Here is a 22,498-nt window from a genome sequence, read left to right on the forward strand (position 1 = left end):
AAATCTCATATATACTCAAGTATCTGCAGTCTTTAAAGAGAAATTTAATGCAAGTACTTGTAAGATAACAATTATGGTTAGTTATACCAGCATGTTTTAGAGAAAGTGTAATTACTAAAAAGATACTTAAATTAGCAGACCTATAATTTAAATGAAACCACATGTAACAGCCTGAGTTATGGTAAAAAAATCAAATTAAATGCATAAATTATAAATAAAAAGGTTTTAATTAAATACATTCTGACATAACAGTTGTTTCTTGTCAGGTCAATAAGAGTTACTTGAGCAATATTACTCCTAGCAATACTCAGTATGTCAGCAATACTCAGCCAAGAGTGAGCATTTCTTTCCTTTTGTTTTTTAAAGTCCAGCTGTTGATTAAGAATATAAGCATCTGCAAACTGGATCAAACTAGAAATGAATCTTGCCCTCTCTCAACTCTCCTTCTCTTATTCCTAATAACATTTAAGACAGCAGGCCAAAAATTATTCCTATCTACTTTAATCTAAATATGAACTTATAATTGATTTTAAATCTCTAAGTTCATTCTGAACTTGAAATTCCAAAATGAGTATATCAGTTTTGCATTCCCACCAGCAATGAATGAGAGTTCTGTTTTTCTACATCCTCACTTGCATTTGTTGTCAATGTTTTGAATTTTGATTCTAACAGGTGTATTGTAGCATCTCATTGTTGTCTTAATTTTTAGTTAGTTAACGTCATATGTTAAGGTTTTGTTTTTTTTTAAACAATCATACATTTAGATCTCCTGAGTTCTACAGATGATTCCCATTACTAATATCTTATGTTTAATTAAAGAAAAAAAGAAAGAAAGAGAACACTGTTGGATGTGGTAGCCCATGACTATAATCTTAGATACTCAGGAGGCAGGCTGAAGCAGTAGGATTGCAAGTTAGAGGTTAGCCCTGTCAATATACAGAGATGTTGTCTTAAAAAAAAAAAAAAAAGTACTGGGGAGGTAGTTCAGTGGTAAGTGCACTTCCCTGGCATGCACAAGGCCCTGAGTACAATCCTTAGTCCTGAAACAAACAAACTCAAACAAATTTTTTTTTAATAAACTATTTTGTTATCTAATGACATGGAGGAGGGTAAAAAATTGGAAATTTGCATCCTCTTTCTACAGGGCTGTAAAGAACCCCTCCCTTGTAAACTTATACTTCATTCTTAACTATTATAAACTTCTATAGCATATTAATTGCTTTTTTTTTAAAATTGTGCTTCAAATTATGAGTAATTACTTAAATATATATCATGACTATATGTTTCTAAGATACCTGCATGAAAAAAATTGTACATAATTCTAAAAATTAAAATTAAAGCCACTTTAACTGCCCCAGTCATTAAGCCTGTTGAGAATAACATAGATTGTGTGGTGTCTTTAACCAAAGACTATCAGGCTATAGTTGCTAGATTTTTCTTTTTTCCTATATTCATATCATGCCACTAGCAGAACCTGAACACTGGCTCATTCTTCCACTTCCCTGTCTATATTAGCAACAGAGGCATCCTGCAAGAAAAAAAGGGTCCAGAGTCCTTTTCTGTATCTCTCAAGATTATATTTACATCTTTTATTCCAGCCTCACAAATCAAACTGCTAAGTTCCATCTGATCTTCTACCACCTGTACTGTGCAATGTGCAATTAACACTATTATTAAATGTTTACCCCTATATACATCTCTAAGTTTTATCTTTGATTTCTTCGACCAGTTTTTCTGTTTATATAACAGTACTGAATGTTTCTTGTTTTGTTTTATAGTGCATTTTAATTAGATTTATAAGGCTATCTTTAATTATATCATAATTTGAATTCATTTATTTTAATTAACTCAATGATTGAGTGTCTCTTTTGCTATTTCTTGCAAATGATCTCCCAGATCCTGCTTGAGAGGGTATTATTCTCAAACCTATATCTCCAATCCTGACCTCACTTTTAGTATATAGGCCCATGGTTTCAATTATTTTCAACATATAGTCATTTCAACATATAGTCAATGTTAAATTTGTTAGCATCAATACCCACATCTCCTGCTAGAGGCTGCCAGGTAAGCTCAAGGGTCAATTTCTCTTTCTCCCCTTCTGTATTCTAATTCAAATATTAAAGTACCTGCTACATGCCACATATTACTTTAGGTGTGGGAAAACATACCAAGGATTAAAACTGAATAAGAGAATATATTTCTTTTGCAAAGTTTAAATTCTAGGAGGAAAGGTAGAAAAACAGTATAAAAACCTGGTGAATATATACATTGTCAGGGAAGGATAAAGTACAATAGAAACAATAAAGAAGCAAAGGGTATTGTAGACTAATGGAAAGAAAGGTATTTTATTAGAGGATCAGAGAAAGCTACCCTAAAGGTATAAGAAATGAGATATAAGCAGAGTGTGCCACAGTTATTGTAGGTAGTGTAGATTAAAAATTGAAATTTTCTTTTTCTTCTCTATAAATATGTATCTAATTAAATGACAAATTAATAAAATGATCTACTAAAATTTTAGCTCTGATTTATATTCCTGGTGGACTACCACAGAAGAATAAGAGAATTTTTGGTTTGTTGTACCTTCTTAATAGGTAATTAAAACTTTAGTCTCCAAAGGTAGTAGTTTCTTAAAGGTTAGCAGCAATGTGACATTGGAAACCATATTAATGAACTCTTCGTATTCTTTTAAATTAAAATCCATTTATCTGTTTTGCACTGAGAACAGATCTTTTTATCTATGCATGACTTTTTAACATAATGTTTTAATTATTTGGAAACTATTAGTTTAATGTATTACTCTAATCTTCCAAACAATTGATACATTTTACTGTACAATTTCAAAAGATCACATCCATGAATGTCACTATAGAGCTTAACAAAACATCCCTTAAGTACTGAGAAATTATTAAACTTATACTGTGAAAACAATTTATCCAAAATTCTAATTTGGGCTTGAAAAGCTAAAAATCTAATATTAACAGCAAATACAGCCAATTTTTGTTCCCTTTAAAATGGTAGGCTTAGTTTCTTCACATTCAAGAAATTTTCTGCCAACTACCTAGGCATAATAAACACAGTGTTCCAGTTTTTCATATGAAAATGTTGTTTCATTAAAAAACAAACAAAAGCAGTTCACCTTGTAACAATCACAACTCACATTTTTACATAAGGATCAAACTTAATAAAATTTGTTATTACTTAATCATGTTAGAAATAATGAGGTGCCTCAAGAAATTAAATATATGGGTTGGCAAGGCAAAATTGTGCTTTTGCCAAAGGGTATGCTCCCAAATGGAATCTGGTGAGCAAGCACAACTGGGAGGGCAATTTGCCAATATTTATCCTTAACAAGATAGAGCCCCTTGCTCCTCATAGGAAGAACTCAGAGGTAAAATCTATGCAATGAGCTAATTTTAAATTGGGGATGGGCATGGACAGCTACAGTTGTGATTGGATACTTGTCAGAAAATTAAAAATGGCACCACTTTGGTCATATGATTCCCTAAATTTAAAATGACTCCATTCCAATTACATGATTACCTAGTTTTAAGATGGCTCCATTCTGACCACATAATTCACTAGCATAAGATGGCACCATTATACTCATGAAACTTAAATTACAGTAATCATGCCTATGTTGCATTACAGGATTAACTTTGATAGAAAATATAAATCTTACACAATAATAAAGGACATTCTGAGAGAAAAGTAACATGATTTTACTATAAGATATTCACTGCTTCTTCAAGGATCAAGGGCATTCTTAAATGAAAGTGGCATTGTTTTACCTGAAGATAGGTCAGTAAAGAATAACTACCAGCATAGTCTGAGGCCACTGCCTTTATTTGTGATAAGCACTAGAACTTTTACCCACCATTGTTTTTTCAATGTCAGGATAAATATAAAAGCAATAAAAGGCAAATAATATCACACTATCACTATGATAGTGCTTTTGAACCTGTGGATTCCATGAAAGGATTATGCTACAGTAGTATTTCTAAAGCATAGTTTTTGTGATATCTCCCTTACTCAGGAGATCCCACTTTCCCATTACTGTCCACAGGGAATTTTAAAAATCAAGCTTTCCAATCCAGATTTTAAACTTCACAACCCTACATTTATTTATTTCTTCATTTCATATGCTCTTGGGTGCAAACTGGTTCTAGATGAATGAAGCTAATACTATTTTCTTTTGTTAACCTTGGGAATTTTCAATTTCTTTCAAATCAATTTTCTTTTTCTTTTGCTTGAAGTGTTCCACCTTCTCACTTTCTTTATATACAGATATTGCCTTGTTTTCAAGGTACAACTCAAATGAAGCATGCCTTACATAACAGTAGGTACTCAATAAATGCTTTTTTGGAGAAACAAGTAGAGTCATTAATTTATATGTTTCATCACAGCTAAAATTTGAAATTGTTGGCTCAAGTTAGAGTTAATGTCTTTGTTCACTAATAAATTGTTTTTCATTTTGAATTTTAGTATAGTACAAGGCAATTCAATTCATGACCCCAACTCATGATCTCATTAGCCAATCTGCTCCTCTTAAGATTCTTAGACTTTCATAAAAATCTGTCAAAGAAAAGTATAAGGACACTAAAACACTTTGAAATTCATAGAAAAAAAAATGATTATTTAAAGTTTTGTTTCAAGGTTTATTGAGACAATAATGCCATTTATTTAGTTTGCCTTTAACACCCAGTAAGCAAACTCAGAATAAGAACTTCCCATAAATTGGCAAACTCATTATTTTTTCTTCTGGTTTCAAAATTAAATATTTTATGGGTTATAATAAAGTAGAACAGTATGATTATAAAATTCATATTCCTAAATTGTTTAGTGTGGTTGATTATTGAAGATAAAAGAAAATTATATATGCTATCTAAAAACTGTATTATAGACTACTTAGAGCTTGTTCTTTGAGGGAAATTCAGAGAGCTAGTTTCTTTTACAGAAGACCTTGATACAAATTTAGAATGTCAAAACAAAATGAAGTTTCAGCTCTCTTTTTTTATCCATCTGTATAAAATTGGCACAAAATCTCACATATTTTGTCTGTAGTGGCTAAATGTGTGACAGAATAACATGCAAGTCTTAATCTGGCAGCAGAGAAGAACTGATGCCTATTTATCTCTAGATCACAGAAAAGTGTGCATCTATATTTTCTTTCTAGGTCAAATGGTATCTATAATGAACATATTAATTAAAGAACTTATGAATAAAAGCAAAAGCCTTCTTTTTATACCAATCAAAGCAGTAACTGCAAGGTTCACTAAATTTTTTTTTGTGTGTGTAAGCAAGTCAGGTAATAAGTTCTTGTTGTGCTAAGTACAACAGTCAAGAAAATAGTCCTGCTCTAGAACAAAAATTCATACATGTCCCCTGTAGTCTGGATGACTTTACAAACTGTACCAAGTAGTGCTTGTTCCATAATAGCCATCACACTGATAGTACTATTACTCAAAAAAAAAAAAAAAAACCTTCAGTAGCAGAATCCCAGACATTCTGAAGGGGTCTGATAAAAGATGCTCTTGCAACATCATTAGAGGCTGCCAGGTAAGCTCAAGGGTCAAGTGGGAGTGGAAGAATTATTACCACCACAGCTAGAACAGATTCAGCTCTCTGGAATGCTTCTGCCCAGGTATTGGGGAAGATAGAGAGTGATCAGTTCTCTTCCCTGCTCATTACTCTTTTCTGCCTAACCTACTCCACACCAGTTGTTTCTAATTACTCGCACAGCCTCTTTCGTATAATACAAGGTTCCTTCCAATAAAATTTTGTTTGGCATAAGTTCCCCTGTGTGTAGCTTCTTAGATCTAGAGCTTTCACTCCCTTTGTCTGACCACCTCATTTAGTTCAGAGACCACACATGCTTCCTCTCTCTCCTCCATGGTGGTTGTGCTTCAAGGAACTCACCAGATTAAACAACCCTACCTCACTGATCACAATCACTTTTGGGTCCTTATTCCAGTAAACTTCAAGCATAAATTTCCATAATTTCACACTCAAGGGGAATAAAAAAATGAAATTCTGCTTTTCTTAGATACTCTCATTTAGAGATATGAATTTTTAGTTTACTAAAAGTTGTTGACTTATTACAAAATCCATTACTTAATTCTATCCTGAACTGATAGCATGTACAAGAAATTCCTCCTCCACAAACTACCCCATGTGAAATTTTTAGTACTATTATCTTCCCCTAAACAGAAGAAATCTCTATTGAAACTAATATTTTGTCCATATCAGGACTTGGAATATAGAAACAGATTCTGTATGCTAAAATAGCTAATGATTAAATTAAGAGAGCCATCAGGCAGTAGTACTTTCCCCACAGATGTTTCAGTTGGTCACATTCTATTCAGTGACAATTTCTGTTTTTGTTGAAAAAATTAGGATTTTTTCAACAAAAACTGAAATAATGTGAAAGAAGTTAAGTGGAAAACTAATGAAATTGAACCAAATAAAAATTGTTCAATTTAGCAGCTGCCCATCTCAAGGAAAGCATCTGTCCCTTAAATATTCTACCTGTTATGTAATATTTTTTATTAGTCTACTTCATTTTTTTACATTATTTGGTTGAGTGTTCCATAAGAATACTCTTGTTAAATGGAACCATGTAGTACATAGTTCAATTGATAAGATTAAAGTGATCTTTTTATCCTATGTGACTACACAAGTAGTTATTAATTTCTCTTCTTTGAAAATCCTTTTTTGGCTCTTAATATTTTTATTATGTTTTGACTAGTTGGGTATACAATGAATGATCTTATTTTTGAATGGCAAGATGAAGCACCTGTACAAGTGGCCGAAGGACTAACTTTGCCCCAGTTTCTGTTAAAAGAAGAAAAAGATTTACGATACTGCACTAAACATTACAATACAGGTAGGGATTGAGTGCTCTGTACATTCATTATTTGTGATTTTATTATATTCAGATGTTTCTTAATTTTAATGCTAGTTTATTTCCTGTTTATAGCTCAATGTTTTAACAGTCATAAGCAGAATATAGAACATTTGAAATTTATTGATGCTTTGACTCATTACATATGGTTATATAATTGGTTTGTATGGGTCCAAAAACCTGCTTGGTATCTAATTATATTTAAATACTTATTTATGAAAAGTCCATACTTACATAGTAATATTCTTAAAATGGTCCCTGAATTTCTGTGTGAAGAAAAAAAACTGTTTTTTTTAAACTCTTTTGGGGTAGTAAACACTGTCTCTGCTAACAAAATAAAAGCACTTTCTTTCTTTAAAAAGTTTATTTGCCTACACTTCCCCACTGGTCACATTTTAATGCATTTCAAGTCATTTTTATCTAAGTACTTACTATTCACACTGACAGGAATCTTCTGCCTCTGAGGGTAGACAGAAAATATAGATACCAACAGCAAGGACAAAGAGCCTCATTGTGTAATATGTAATTTTATGAAATCTGTTCACTTAACTAGTATGGGCTATCCATGAAATACCTATTCTAACCGTATAACCTCCATCTAAAAATGTATCTAATGGCTGACAACTGAAGCATCTCTTCAATGTGGTGCACGCATGGCCTCCCACTAGCATCAGCTGCTGCTCTTAACATTTCATTACAGTGAAATACTATTCATCTTGGCATCAGCATTTCCCAAAACCATAATCTGATCTTTTACTATACAAAGTCCCTAGTCTCTCTTATCTCAACAAATTCATGGTATCCAATCAAAGTCACTGCTGGTTTTTTTTTTTTTAACTCAGATATCTAAATTTTTAGGGAGCTCCAAGATAACAACCCAACACAAAGATAAAAGGTAAGAAAGTCAATAGCAATGTCCTTACTCAGCTTTCTAGGGACAGTTGTAAACTTCTTTAGGAAAATGCCAAGAAATCTGTAAAGTGGAGGTAGGGTGCTGTTTTGGTTCCTTAGGAGGGTCCAAATAAGCTGTTACAAATATGGGAGCTTACCACAACAGAAATATATTCTCTCATAGTTTTGGAGGATAGAAGTCTAAAATCAAGATATCAGCAGGGTCATGCTTTCTCTGGGAGCTCTAGGGAAGAATCTTTTCCTCCCCTCTCCTAGATTCTTATTCCTGACAATCCTTGGTAATCCTTGGATTGTTGATGAATCACTTTAGTCTCTACCTCCATAGCCACATGGCATTATCCCTGTATCTTTGTGTCCCAAATTCCCTCTTTTTATAAGGATATCAGAAATTTTGGATTAGAAATTAAAGATCATCCTAATCCAGATAAACCTCCTTTTTCTTTCAGTCATCAGGTATTAAACCCAGGGACACTGAACCACTGAGCAACATCCCTAGCCCATCCATCCATCCATCCATCCATCCATTCATTCATTCATTCATTCATTTTTAAATTTTGAGACAGGGTCTTGCTTAAGTGCTGAGGCTGGCTTTGAACTTGAGATTCTCCTGTCTCAGCCTCCTGAGCCACTGGGATTACAGCTGTTTACTACCATGTCCAGCCAGGAAAAAAAAAAAAAACATTTTAAACTTGATTATATTTGCAAATACTTTATTTCCAAATAAAGCCACTGTCACAGGTTCCAGGTGGACATGAATTTTCGGAAGATAAATTCAACCCAGAACAAGAAATTAAGTTGTAAACAAACTCAGGATGATTTTTAATGATACAGGGTCTCAAGACCCTTTCTTAGCAAAAAGTAAATTAACATACTTTATACAGTTACCTACCAAGCTATTAGATATTAGAAGAAAAAACTTACATTTATGAATATCTACTATAAGTGCATAATTGGATAGGTGTTTCCTCAAACAATATAGAAGTCTCACAGTTTTATATTCAGGAGATTAAAGCACAATAACCTGTTCAAAATGATATAGAAAATTAAAGCATCTGGTAGTGTCCTCAATTAAGTGTGTGATTAATTTGCCTCAGATGCTAACTAAACTCCACATTATATTATTCCTACAATGAACAGGATTCATCTATTAATTATTTTCAAAGAGTAGGCTCAGATACCACATATTTCCTTTATAATCCTTAAGTAAATGCCAAAGAAAGACAGACACTAGATTTTATAAGAGCCATATTTATAAATGCCCTATCTTCTAAAAACTGAAACACTGAATTTAAAAATTCTTTCACATACAAATGAATTGCACAAACCCTGAAGCTTTGCTCAGTTTTGTTTTCATTATCCAAAAATTTATATATGTATAAATTTATACATATACACATATTTATATACAATGGTCTATATATTTATTTTTCTTCCCAGCAATGCTGATAAAATGCTTTTTTAATAAAAGCATATTGAGGTTTTTTTCCTTGACTATCATATGAAATTTAGAGAATCTATACAAAGTATCAAAATGGTAATCATTAATTATTCCATGAGATTACTTAGGATTATGTAACAGTGATATCATGAAACAAACAGTGAGAAAATATCTTTATATGGTAAATGTACATTTCCCTGTCTGCTTAAAAATAAATTACTAGAATCAGGTCAAAAAATAGATATTTGACTACTCTGGCAAGTATGAAGTGCTATTCAAATGTGAAGCAATAAGTTTACATACACTTTCTTGAAAGAGTATATGTACACTCTTGTTACACTGCTTCTAGATGCTAACAGAAAATTTTCAGAAACCAATTTGAATATATGATATCAGGTCTCTCTTCACTGTAGTGGAAAAATTTAGGACAAAATATAAAGAAAATAAAATAGTGATATTTGATGATATAACAAAGACCTATTTTTTTTTTTTTTACTAATTGTTGCATTTATTTTATAACCAATTAGGAAAGTTTACATGTATAGAAGTACGATTCCATCTGGAACGACAAATGGGTTACTATCTCATTCAGATGTACATTCCCAGTCTCCTGATTGTTATTCTATCCTGGGTTTCATTCTGGATCAATATGGATGCAGCTCCAGCCAGGGTAGCTCTGGGAATAACAACTGTACTTACTATGACTACGCAGAGTTCTGGATCACGAGCTTCCTTACCAAAGGTAAGTGTACTGAAGGTACATTCACATATTCCACACATGGTTATAAGGATATCATTGTCATATTTGTGAGATATTTTTCAAAAGCCATTTATCATTCATTACTGATTTCTCAAGTAATATTACCAAAGCAGAAAACTTGTAAGACACAGAAATAGATAAAAGAAAATATTCTATAAACTAGTGATTTCTGCTACTTACAATTTGTATTATGATCGATATTTAAATATCAACAGTAATATTACACACTATGAAATTCTTTGTATGTGTAGATTTTTAAATATTTAGAAATACATAAACATTTATTTAAGTTGAATAATACTGTAATTTTAAAAGGTGACATAGTACTCCATTGTATAGATGTATCATCATTTACTTACTCCTAGGACTAACACAATGATTATTATTCATATAATAAATATTATATACATGACTATACATATATATGTATGTGTGTATAAACAGACACAACACATGGATACATAGCTTTAAGTATACTTCATGTTATTTTTTAAATACATACTTAGAATGGGAATTGTTGCAATTATAGCTGAATGCATTAATTTGTGTTGCCAAATTTAGCTTCAGAGAAGCATTATAGCAGTTATACTTCTATAAACATTATATCAGAGTGCCCATAGTGGGGCCAAGTATGGTATCATTTTTGTGGGCTCCATCCCACTCTGGCTCATAGGTAGCCATTGGTAAACAGACAGGAGATCTTATCCATTCCATGATTTTAGTCCATGCTAAAGAGTCAGAATTAAAATAAAGCTATTTCCTCAGTGAGGTACACAAAAGACTCAATACTTCTCTTGTTAAAATGTACCAAAACACAGTATAGGAAACTGTTTACAACCATTTATCTTCATAGAAATATAAATATTTTCCTCTAAAAACACATCAAAGAACTATCTATTATCTAAATTGAGGAATCTCACAAAGCTTCTAAGAAGCTTCATTATTTACTTTCATTAAAATGTTGTACTTCAATGTAAGAAAATTATGTTCACTTTTCTTATGCAGTTGATGCTATCTGCTTGCTACACCAAGTAAATTATAAATGTACTGTCATGTTCCCTTAGTCTTTACTATGAATTGTATTCCGATTAGATTTATTATACTAAGACACCTAAATAAATAATGTTGGCCACAGGCTACTTTATTATTAAAAATGTTAGAAAACTTGATATTTGACAAGGCTCCCATAACCTATGACTTAATCATTGTCTTTCAAAATAGCATCTACTTTTATTAATACTTAATTGTATTTTTAAAATGGCCATGTCAACTTGTTTAAAATATTGTCCATGTGAAAATTATAAATCTGTTCCTAGGAATAAATTAAACCTCAATGTTTATTTACATATGTAACTGTTAAAATTGCATACTCTATTTTTAAAGGAAAATTACTCATTGATTTTCATGAGCCAAACAGAAATGTAAACTCATTTGTTTTGTAAGTTGTCAACTAAAAGAAGAGAGGAAAATGCTCCATTTCAGGAATCTATAGCTGTTAGCACAGCATAAAGGCATTCACACAAAGAGTAAGGCAGGACTAGACACATATAGCTCTGAGTAGCAAAAGCAAAAGGAAGAAAGCAGCAAATAAAAAAGGCACAACAGGCACACGAGTTTTAGAAAAAAAAAAGGAAATGAAATGTCTGAGACAACTTCACACTTTTCTCAAGAAAGAGAACTTTTAAAAAGGCATTAATTTCATCAAGATCTCAGGGAAGGAATCAATTTTCAACCATGAATTCAATTAAATACACACACACATACATAAATAACCTCTCCACCTTTTGGAGCATAGAGATAATGACCACTACAAATGTGATGACAGACTTAACTCTCACCTACAAAAAGAATTGATTGGAAAGTGCTATTTTAACAAAAGGTGACCGCACTATCTTCAACTTTGTGTCAGTTAAGACATGACTGGTTGAACATATTTAATTACGCACATTAATTTCAGGAATACAAATTCTGAAGACCCGGGATAAACAAAATGTATGAATATATTGGTTGAGACTGTTCAAAAGAGCAGAAAAATCTCTTTAAAAAAAATCCACTCCTGATTCTGTGATTTTTCTTTTCTTTCTTTCTTTTTTTTTTTTTCAGGGCTCAACTCTTTAGGTATAAAAGTATATAAAACAATGTACCTTAACATCAACTGCTCTCAATATCACAAAAGAACATGCAAACACCTGAAATTCTTGTTACAGAAACATTCACCATTTGCTTACTGACGAATTCTAGCAAGTAGGTAAACAAAATTAAGTTTAGGAAAAAGAACATTTTCAAACATAGGATGAAAAAATAAATAAATCTTTAGTTTATGATAACTGCTTAATGTTTCTTCTCATCCAACAGAAGATCTACAGACCTGTACATCTCCTTTAGAATAGGAGACGCGTAGAAATCAGCCAAATAAGACTCAGGAGAAAATCTCTAAGAATACTTTAACCAGCTCAAGAACTACAGAGCTGAGATTCTGATATATTCTATTGCATTGATCTCTAAAGTGTCATGATAAATCAAGCATGTATGTCACAGTCCAAAGCAAGAAGAGTACTGTGATACATTCATTTTTAGAACTTATAGTTATTTTGCATTTCTGCAGTTCCTGCATCAAGTGTTCAGAAGAGGATAACAAGCATCCTATTGCTAGTTAGGAGCATTTTCTTTTTTTTTTATATATTTTTAATTTTTTATTGTGGGTTGTTCAAAACATTACAAATTTCTTGACATATCATATTCCACACTTTGATTTAAGTGGGTTATGAACTCCCACCTTCACCCCATACACAGATTGCAGAATCACATCAGTTACACATCCATTGATTTACAAATTGCCATACTAGTGTCTGTTGTGCTCCGCTGCCTTTCCCATCCTCCACCCTCCCCCCTCCCCACCTCTCCCCTCCCCTCCCCTCCTCTCTCTCTACCCCCTCCACTGTATAACCCTGAGGGTCTCCTTCCATTACCATGCAATTTCCCTTCTCTCTCCCTTTCCCTCCCACCTCTCATCCCTGTTAAATGTTAATCTTCTTCTCCTGCTCTTCGTCCCTACTCTGATCTTAGTTACTCTCCTTATATCAAAGAAGACATTTGGCATTTGTTTTTTAGGGATTGGCTAGCTTCACTTAGCATAATCTGCTCTAATGCCATCCATTTCCCTGTAAATTCTATGATTTTGTCATTTTTTAATGCAGAGTAATACTCCATTGTGTATAAATGCCACATTTTTTTATCCATTCGTCTATTGAAGGGCATCTAGGTTGGTTCCACAGTCTTGCTATTGTGAACTGTGCTGCTATGAACATTGATGTAGCAGTGTCCCTGTAGCATGCTCTTTTTAGGTCTTTAGGGAATAGACCTAGAAGGGGAATAGCTGGGTCAAATGGTGGCTCCATTCCCAGCTTTCCAAGAAATCTCCATACTGCTTTCCAAATTGGCTGCACCAATTTGCAGTCCCACCAGCAATGAACAAGTGTACCCTTTTCCCCACATCCTCGCCAGCACTTGTTGTTGTTTGACTTCATAATGGCTGCCAATCTTACTGGAGTGAGATGGTATCTTAGTGTGGTTTTGATTTGCATTTCTCTGACAGCTAGAGATGTTGAGCATTTTTTCATGTACTTGTTGATTGACTGTATGTCCTCCTCTGAGAAGTGTCTGTTCAGGTCCTTGGCCCATTTGTTGATTGGGTTGTTTGTTCTCTTATTGTCTAAATTTTTGAGTTCTTTGTATACTCTGGATATTAGGGCTCTATCTGAAGTGTGAGGAGTAAAGATTTGTTCCCAGGGTGTAGGCTCCCTATTTACCTCTCTTATTGTTTCTTTTGCTGAGAAAAAACTTTTTAGTTTGAGTAAGTCCCATTTGTTGATTCTAGTTATTAACTTTTGTGCTATGGGTGTCCTATTGAGGAATTTGGAGCCCGACCCCACAGTATGTAGATCGTAGCCAACTTTTTCTTCTATCAGACGGCGCGTCTCTGATTTGATATCAAGCTCCTTGATCCATTTTGAATTCACTTTTGTGCATGGCGAGAGAAAGGGATTCAGTTTCATTTTGTTGCATATGGATTTCCAGTTTTCCCAGCACCATTTGTTGAAGATGCTATCCTTCCTCCATTGCATGCTTTTAGCCCCTTTATCAAATATAAGATAGTTGTAGTTTTGTGGATTGGTTTCTGTGTCCTCTATTCTGTACCATTGGTCCACCCGCCTGTTTTGGTACCAGTACCATTTTCTTATACTATGTGCTTGAATCAAGTCAGAAAAAGTGGCAGTAGTTATAGAACCATATTATAGAAAGCTTTGTTCCTTGATAATGACTGTTTATTTTGGGTGCAGTGGTAGGCTACTGAAGTATTTTAAAAGGAGCAATCGCTCTGACTTCTGTATGAAAAATCAGATAGAAGAGGCAGAACTTATTATTAATTCCTGTTTGAGACCTACCCTCATCCCTTGTCTCCATCCCATTTCAGGACCAGCTTTGGTACATGTTTGCTGTTTTGCATCACTTGCAGAAGTACATAAGTATCTCCATGTACTCACAAATTTAGTCTTTTGAAAATAAATTTCATATCTATTATAACAACAGAGACACACGTTTGATAGATGTGTATGCATATACATACATATATATACATTGTAAACATCACACACATTCACATACCCAGATATGAACTGGGCAGGGGTGGAAAATCTCTGAATTCAATGTTCATCCAAATCCTAGCCTTTCACACAGTATATCAAAAGATTCTTGACATTGGAGGCTGTTTCAGCTCAGTTTCAATGCAATTATTCAGCATTAAAAAAATAGTCCCCAATAGTCCTCAATGACTTAAATTATTCTTGCTCAAAGGCCTATGAGTTGCCTGTGTCTTTTCTGAGTTGCCTGATACGGGTTGAATTAAGAGTGCACGTGGATCTAGAGTGGGGAGTGATTCAGGTCTGTGGAGTGTCTCCTATTTGGAACCTGTAGGTATTAGTAATATGTTCTTTCCTTGGAGGATCGATGACCCTTTTTATTGAGGAGAAGCTATTCAAATGAAGCAAAGGGTCAGGTTTCAGGGGGCTGAGTCTATCTTCATGATGTCCACCGTCAGCAGGTTGACTGACACCTGGGTAGGCCACACCCAAGGGCACAGTAAGAGAAGGGGACACATACAAGGCACTTCCATGGAAGATTCTATCCTTAACAGGGCAAGGGGTTATATTACAAAGGAACAGGTGAGCATAGCTCCACCCATGGGGCTGTAGCAAGACACACCCAAGCAGGAGACACTGATCCTGGAACCCAAGAAGGGTGGGGAAAGCTCTGCCACATGTCTGCAACTGAGCACCTCAGCACCCATCCAGGGAGTGTGACTCAGTCACGTGTAAGGTTGGTCTCCCACAGAGGAGTGCAGGAAAGCAAGAAAGAAATGTAAACAAATAATGTTATCTTCTATTATGAGGCAATGATTTGTTAAACCTTTCTGTCTCCTTTCTTAGGCCACTCTCTGGCTTATTAGTAAGAACTCGAGAAAACAAGAGGGATGAAAGTATGAAGATGAAAAGAGGGAGAAATCCCGGGGAGAATGTATTTGGATTTTTCTCACTCTGCCTCTAACACTATGCCCATCTTCTTCAGAATATAACTTTAAACATTGAAAAATCAGGAGAACTTGAAATTTCAAACAAGACTAATTAATTAGTTCACAGACTGTTAGAAACCTGAAGCCTATGCAGATTGAAAATTCTGCACTTAAAGTTGTTTATCCTCAACAATAAACAGAACCTTATATCTCAATTTCTCTCAATTTTCCCCATTCAATTTACCTGTGAAACCCACCAGAGTAGCTTTCTGAGGGGGGAAAACTGCTCTTTACATATTTCTTTCTTCAGAGCCCAAATCAGTACATAATATGTGCCTACTCAGTGAGCATTATGGTGACAATATAAAGACAATGTGAGCTTTTAAAATATTTACTTAGTGCTTAGTCTTAACTTGCAAAGCAAGCAACTGAATTATTCTTTAATTGTGCTAAACCATATTTTTTGCTAGAGTACCACCAAATTAATGAACAAAGAATTTAAAGTTTGCATTTATCCACCTTACAGTACAATAAAAACAATGGATCTTAGAAAATATAATAAAGACAGCTCTCATCACCAATTAAGGAAGTGATTACAACTATCAAAAAGTGAAAAGTAAAAAGTTAATATGTTTTCATATCATGATTATGTTGGTACAAAGATCTATAATTGGGATTGATTATATGGAAAAGATAGGGGATGGGAAGAAAATCGAAGCACATTGCACTACTGTGCTTTATCTAATTAATAAATATAACATTCTCATTTTCTAAAAAAAAATACCCTGTAGTTTTAAAAAGAGGAAGTTGCAGATGTTTGAAATTACGCAACTAAATAGGGTTAGAAGAACTGCATAGTAATTGGGCTTTCCCAATAATATGGCAATGAATTGCCATTACTGTCAGTAATACCTTGGTGCTCACCATTTAAATACAACTTCTAATATCTACTCCAAATATGTTTAACTGAGATTCCTTCAATCAAGATCAGTACAGATATAATGGTTTCATTTCTACTTTATTATTGTGACAATATATTTAATAAGTAAATTCATCATTATGATTCTTGGATTATATTTGAATGTAAGTAATATACTTTATTAAATTTTTAAATTGTATGGATCATAAAAATAGTGTCATTTTATATACTTCTTTAGGAAAAAGACACAGAATATAAAAAGATTCTTTATTCATAAATTTTACTAAAACCACAATACACAATGCATATAAAACCATCTAATTTTATGATTAATACAAAATCTGATTATTATGTAAGCAGATAATTCTTAAACATGTATCACCCCTATGCTAAGAAGAATAGAAACTGATGAATATCTCTGGTTCCACATTTAATCTTCCTACATTTACTAGGCTTACTAACTGTCATTAAGCTGAAAAATTAACAATTATCAAGTATCTTCTTTGTACTTGACATAGACACACAGCTGGTACATAAATTCTTAAAGTTTAAAGAAAAATCACAAGGTTTAAAATTGTAAAAGACAGCATTATACAACAGCTTTGGCATCAAACTGAACTTAAAAGCAAAAGCTGTATGCAATTTTGAGACTATTTTATCTAAATAATGTCTTTAACTCCCTTTACTGCTATTTAACTCCATTTACTGTATCCTATAATCATACTATGAACTCTCTAAAAGATTTTTTTTAAGATGTAAAACTATCCCTTTGGGCTAGAGCTGTGGCTCAGTGGTAGAGAACTCATCTTGCATGTGTCACACACTGGTTTTAATACTCAACACAACATAAAAATAAATAAAATAAAGATATTGTGTTCATCTACAACTAAAAAACAATATTAAAAAACTATCTCTTTGCCAGTGGAAGATAAAGACTTGGTCCCAATAAGAGTGTTTAAAAAAAACTCACAGGCTTTATCTATCTTTATGATTCCAGTTGGGAATTTATTTATAAATAAAGCTCTTAGGCTCATATACTTCCCTATAAAGAAACAGGGAGATATTTTGATTAAAATAAAGATGATGTTACAGAAATACAAAATCTCCATTTTGAAAATGCAAAGGAGAAGTCACAAATACAATTTAAGTAGTTCAAAAAAGATAATGTATTAAGAAATGCCAGTTAAATCTAACAAAATGAACCTAAGAAGCATTTCTAGTGACATCTAGATTTATTTTACAGTTACACATGTTAAACATAAGAATCATACCCTATAGAAGAGATAACAGTAAAACTCCAATAACTGAAATGGGAGTCGGAGATTACTGTGTGACAAAATCCTTCAAAATCCTTTAGCTGGTTGTATTTTTCCTGTCTAGTGAATGGAAGGATTAATCAACCTCATCTTGTTAGAAATAATGGAGCTGTTATGTGATATGATTCTCTGTTGCATTTTCTCTTAATGTAAGATTCTTTATGTGGAAAATATTGTGGTAGAAGCATCATTCATTTACTATAGCTTATGAGTATCACAATCAGTATGAATGTGACATCAAGGGGACTGTTGTGAGTCACCCTCCAGGGTGATAAATGTCAGAATGTCAAAGCTCACAATATTCCATGCTGTATGATTCATTACTTAATGCCTGGTTTTTCTCCTTTTGCCTTTTCAATATCATTATACTCTAATGTCTGTTTTTTTAAACATTGTTTATTCTTTTCCTTTGTTCTAATTTCTTTCTCTCTGGGTTTATGTCTTAAATAATATTCATGCTCCTTTTGAGATGAAAATATTTTTTCTATAAACATTATAGAATGTAAACTTCTTACATATGAATTTGCACCAGAGAAAAATGTAGGATGATACTCCGATTTGGATGTAAGTAATAAAAAATTAAATGAAAAAAGTCATAGAGATAAAAAAAAACTCAGAAAATAAGTCATGACACAAGCAGAGAGATTTCATTTAGTTCAGAGGAAAAACATTTATCTGTATGCTTGAATAATCTTCCAATTCCATAGACAAAATTATTCACCATTTACTTGACATTTCTCAGGAACTGGGGGAATTCACCACAACTGATTACCCAAAGGAAGAACAAATTATTCTATTCAAAGGGCTATTTTAGCTAATCAAAAGCACATACTGGGCTGGGGTTGTGGATCAGTAGTAGACCACTCACCTAGCTATGTGAGGCACTGGGTTTGATTTTCAGCATCATGTAAAAAAATAAACAAACAAACAAAATAAAGGTATTATGTCCATCTACAACTAAAAAAATTAAATTAAAAAAAGCATATACTGTGATATTCTTAATACATCTTTGTCAAATAAAAAGCAAATTTGGACTGAGAAAAAAATGACAAAATAATTACTCATAAAAAGTGCTTGTAATAATGAATCCCACTATTACTTACAATTATAATACACCAACAAAGAATTTGAGGGCAGGGAATCCCTTGAAATTTACCTTATAAAGTTTCTACACATAAGTTTATATGAGTTTTTACTGATTCAAACACCCAGGTTCCAGTTTAATCAATTTCTTAAGTTTAAGCTACACTCTTTATAAATACATTTAAGTATCTATTTCTAGAAACCTCTGATTAATGTAGCATGGATTATAATTTAGTAAGATACATCTAATACACTGTTATCCATAAGCTGTAGCACAGGAATTTACTGGTCCTGAGACAATCCTTTTAACTACCTATTGTGTGAGCCAAGGTAAAGGTGTGCATCTTGGCAGGCTTCTCAACCACAATTTAGAGTGCCATACCTAAGATATAGCTCACCGAATTTTATGGCTGAGGAATATAATTTAAAATTGTTGTTATAAAATAATCATATTGAAATATTTCTGGGGGCAGGAGGGAGAGGTGGGCAGAGGTTGAACCCAGGGGCACTCAACCACTAAATCACATCCCCAGCCCTTTTTATGTTTTGTGACAGTATCTCACTAAGTTGCTTAGAGCCTTTGAACTTTTGAACCTCAGTCTCCTGAGCTGTTGGGACTACCTGCATGGGTCACTGAACCTGGCTCATACTGAAATCTTACATAAGTATAAATTTATTTATGAAGGACACATGAGATATAAGCAACCTAGCAATTCCTCTGGATCAGAAAGCACAAAAACCAAATAACTTCAGGAGATTGATGCAAAAATAAATGAACAAAGTAGTCTGATATGATCAATGAAAGTGTCATAGGATTGGAGCCTTCTGGGAAACTGAGGCAACACAAAGCGCCCCCCTCCCCGTCTTACTCTTTCAAATCCCAATTCTTATGATCAAGTGAGAAAGACATCAGATATGTCGCTCAGAGTAACAGGCAATGAATTTATTACAAAGGATGGGAAATGGTAAAAGGAAACACTCTCAAGGGACAGAGTAGGTCCTCTCAGAGAGGAGAGTGCTCCTTTCCTTTCCTCCATTTTTGGGGGTGTCAGGGGAGGTTCCCTGGAAAGTTTACAAAGAGTCCCAACCAGATCCATTTCTTGACTTCTAACTAACAACAAAATGACATAAGACTTTGAAGTCCCTGTTGTGTATGACAACTCTAGGAATCCAACTGGATTCTTAACCATAAATTCCTACAGATTTTTCCTCATTTCCTTGAGTTCCCTGATCTGGTCTGTGAAAAAGGTCATGAAAGTCCATCCCTTCAGGGTAACTTGGGTTCCTCTTTTGGACATTATTTCAGGTTTGCATTTTTCATGCAGATAACAGGTAGTTTGCCAAAGAATATGACATATCCTGTCCACTTAAGCTAGATAGGGCTGCATGAAAATCGATTCTTGGAAAGAAATCATGTGCAGGTCAGCACAGTGGGCCCATTTTATAGAATTATTCCCTTCACCTCATCACCACTTGCATCTGTGCCTGTCGCCTATCAAAGGAGAGATCGGCAGTGTAGCTAACTAGTTACATGCATTCCATGCTTACAGGCATGTTCTTTTCATTCTTTTTCATTTTCTTTTCTTTTTTCTTTTTACTATGTGGTTCAAACAAACTCATTCCTATGCCTAAATCTGGCTTGCAGCCTGCCTGCCTTTACTTTCTGTACCTAGATAATTCATTGTCTTAGATTTAGTGCTTCACAGGCGTACCTGGATTTTAGTTTTTGTAATCCCTTACAACTGAATTTACAAAATATGGTACTGTCACTAAATTTTTAGGACATTCTGGGCTGAAGATAAGAGCTGTTTCATTTTCTTTTTTCTACTATAATTGACAACTTCTTAACACAAAGCAGTGTGTTTGGTCTTTAATGAAGATACTATTATTTTCTATTTAAGGTATCATGACTAGTAATCAAATCATAACTCACTTTTCCTCAGTCCTAAACTTAAGGGGGGGTCCTTGAGATTGTTCCAAAATAGAAATAGAAATCTCACTTCCCAGTTCCCTCTGGAGTCCTCATAGTGCTGTGCAGCACTGTCTGGTTTTCTTTCCTATTCCAAGCATCTGCTAAGGTTACATCCCTTAGAGCTCTTGGAGTCAGGTTCAGGGTAGACTATTAGTTTTGGCTGATGAATCTTGAGCAGACCTGTGCCACTTCTAGTCTAGAAAAATGTATTGCCAAACATGAGACCCACCAGTTCCCTACTTTCCTTTGTTGCTGTGTCATGAATGAGCACTACAATGACAACACAACTCCATAGTCACAATGTGACCCAAAGCTGACTAGGAACATGAGAGAAAAATAACCCTTTGTTGTTTCAAGATAGGAAGATGTTGGTGTTGTTCGTTGAATGTATCGTATCATAGCTTGAATTCTCCAATGATCACCAGATTGTGTCATTGGGGTGGGGGGGTAGATGAAGGTTTTACCTCCAGATTCTTGTATTGAAGGAGAATACTGAGGCGAGACTATTCCCTAAATTAGAATTAGTATCCCAACCACAGAGTGGATAATGAGACTGTTGACAAGAGGATCCAAAAAGATGCACAAATTGGATTAATACTATCTCAAAGGAAACTGGGCAATAAGGAGTAAGAAAAGTTAGAAATCATGAATCTCACGAGGACTACACTGTGTAGTTAAAAGTAAAAAATTCTGTCTTTATTTTAAAGTTACCTGCCCTAAGGTACCAAACATAGAAGCTGCCAGGTTCTATGTTTACTTGGAAGGGCAGCTAGGACAGTAAAGAAAACTGAAATTTAGGGAAGAGGCTCAAATGATGAGAAAAGCAAGACTTTAAAACTCAAGAGCTGTCCACAATTAAAATTCTGGAAGACACAAGTGTTTTCATATGTTGTATTGCCACTGAAAAGAGTCACTGAATGAATTTGGAAATTATTTATCTCATTTATTCTCTGGTACATGTCATTATCAATTTAGGTTGTTAAAGAACATGCACATACTTTACGAGTTATATTCTTCCAGGAATGGCAGTGTCTTTAAAGGCTGCATTACATCTTCTTAGAAAGCATATATTTGGAGGCTGCTGGAAATTTCCAGCAAAATTGCAAAATTTATGAGATCTAAATCTACACTTTGCAAACAGATGGACACAACACAACATTGGAATAAAACAGGGATTCACTGCTCTTGCTCAGTAGAGACCACTCTGAACAACAGAAGTGACACTTCTGATACAGCAGGAAATGCAGGAGTCTTCTTTGTAGAGTGCTTCTTATGTAAGTTGACACCATTGTCAAAAAAATGAACTCTTTGTAAAAAAGAAAAAATTAATCCAAACCAAAGTATTAACAAAATTGCTCCAAAAACTGAATTTCCTTATGACTCATTTTGGAATCACTCTTCCCCCTATATTTTAAAATTTGATACCTTCACTCATGCCCAGTTACTCAGCAAATATATATACACATATAAAACACTGCTGTATTGGTGAACAAAACAAAATGCCATCTGCCATCAAGGAAAACAAGAAATAAGGAGTAACCATGCAATGTGTTAAGGTAACACATTAATTAAGTGACAGTATATGGAATTCTAAATCAGATGTGGGCAAAGTCTATCCTGAGACCTGA

The 22,498-nt window shown here is 33.8% G+C and overlaps 1 protein-coding gene across 2 annotated transcripts in view; it reads left to right on the plus strand.

Moving 5' to 3' along the window:
* Glra3 (glycine receptor alpha 3) overlaps positions 1-22,498 on the plus strand; it is a 173,582-nt gene that overhangs the window by 123,079 nt on the left and 28,005 nt on the right. For both annotated transcript variants that reach the window (XM_046427546.2, XM_046427547.2), the window contains exons 6-7: positions 6,746-6,883; positions 9,779-9,993. In XM_046427546.2, the coding sequence (XP_046283502.1) occupies positions 6,746-6,883; positions 9,779-9,993 (353 nt within the window). The remainder of the gene's footprint in view (positions 1-6,745; positions 6,884-9,778; positions 9,994-22,498) is intronic.

Source organism: Marmota monax, unplaced genomic scaffold, assembly GCF_021218885.2.
Source record: "Marmota monax isolate L192 unplaced genomic scaffold, Marmota_monax_Labrador192_F-V1.1 WCK01_AAM20220418_F8-fsc00159, whole genome shotgun sequence".
Classification (NCBI taxonomy): Eukaryota; Metazoa; Chordata; class Mammalia; order Rodentia; family Sciuridae; genus Marmota; species Marmota monax.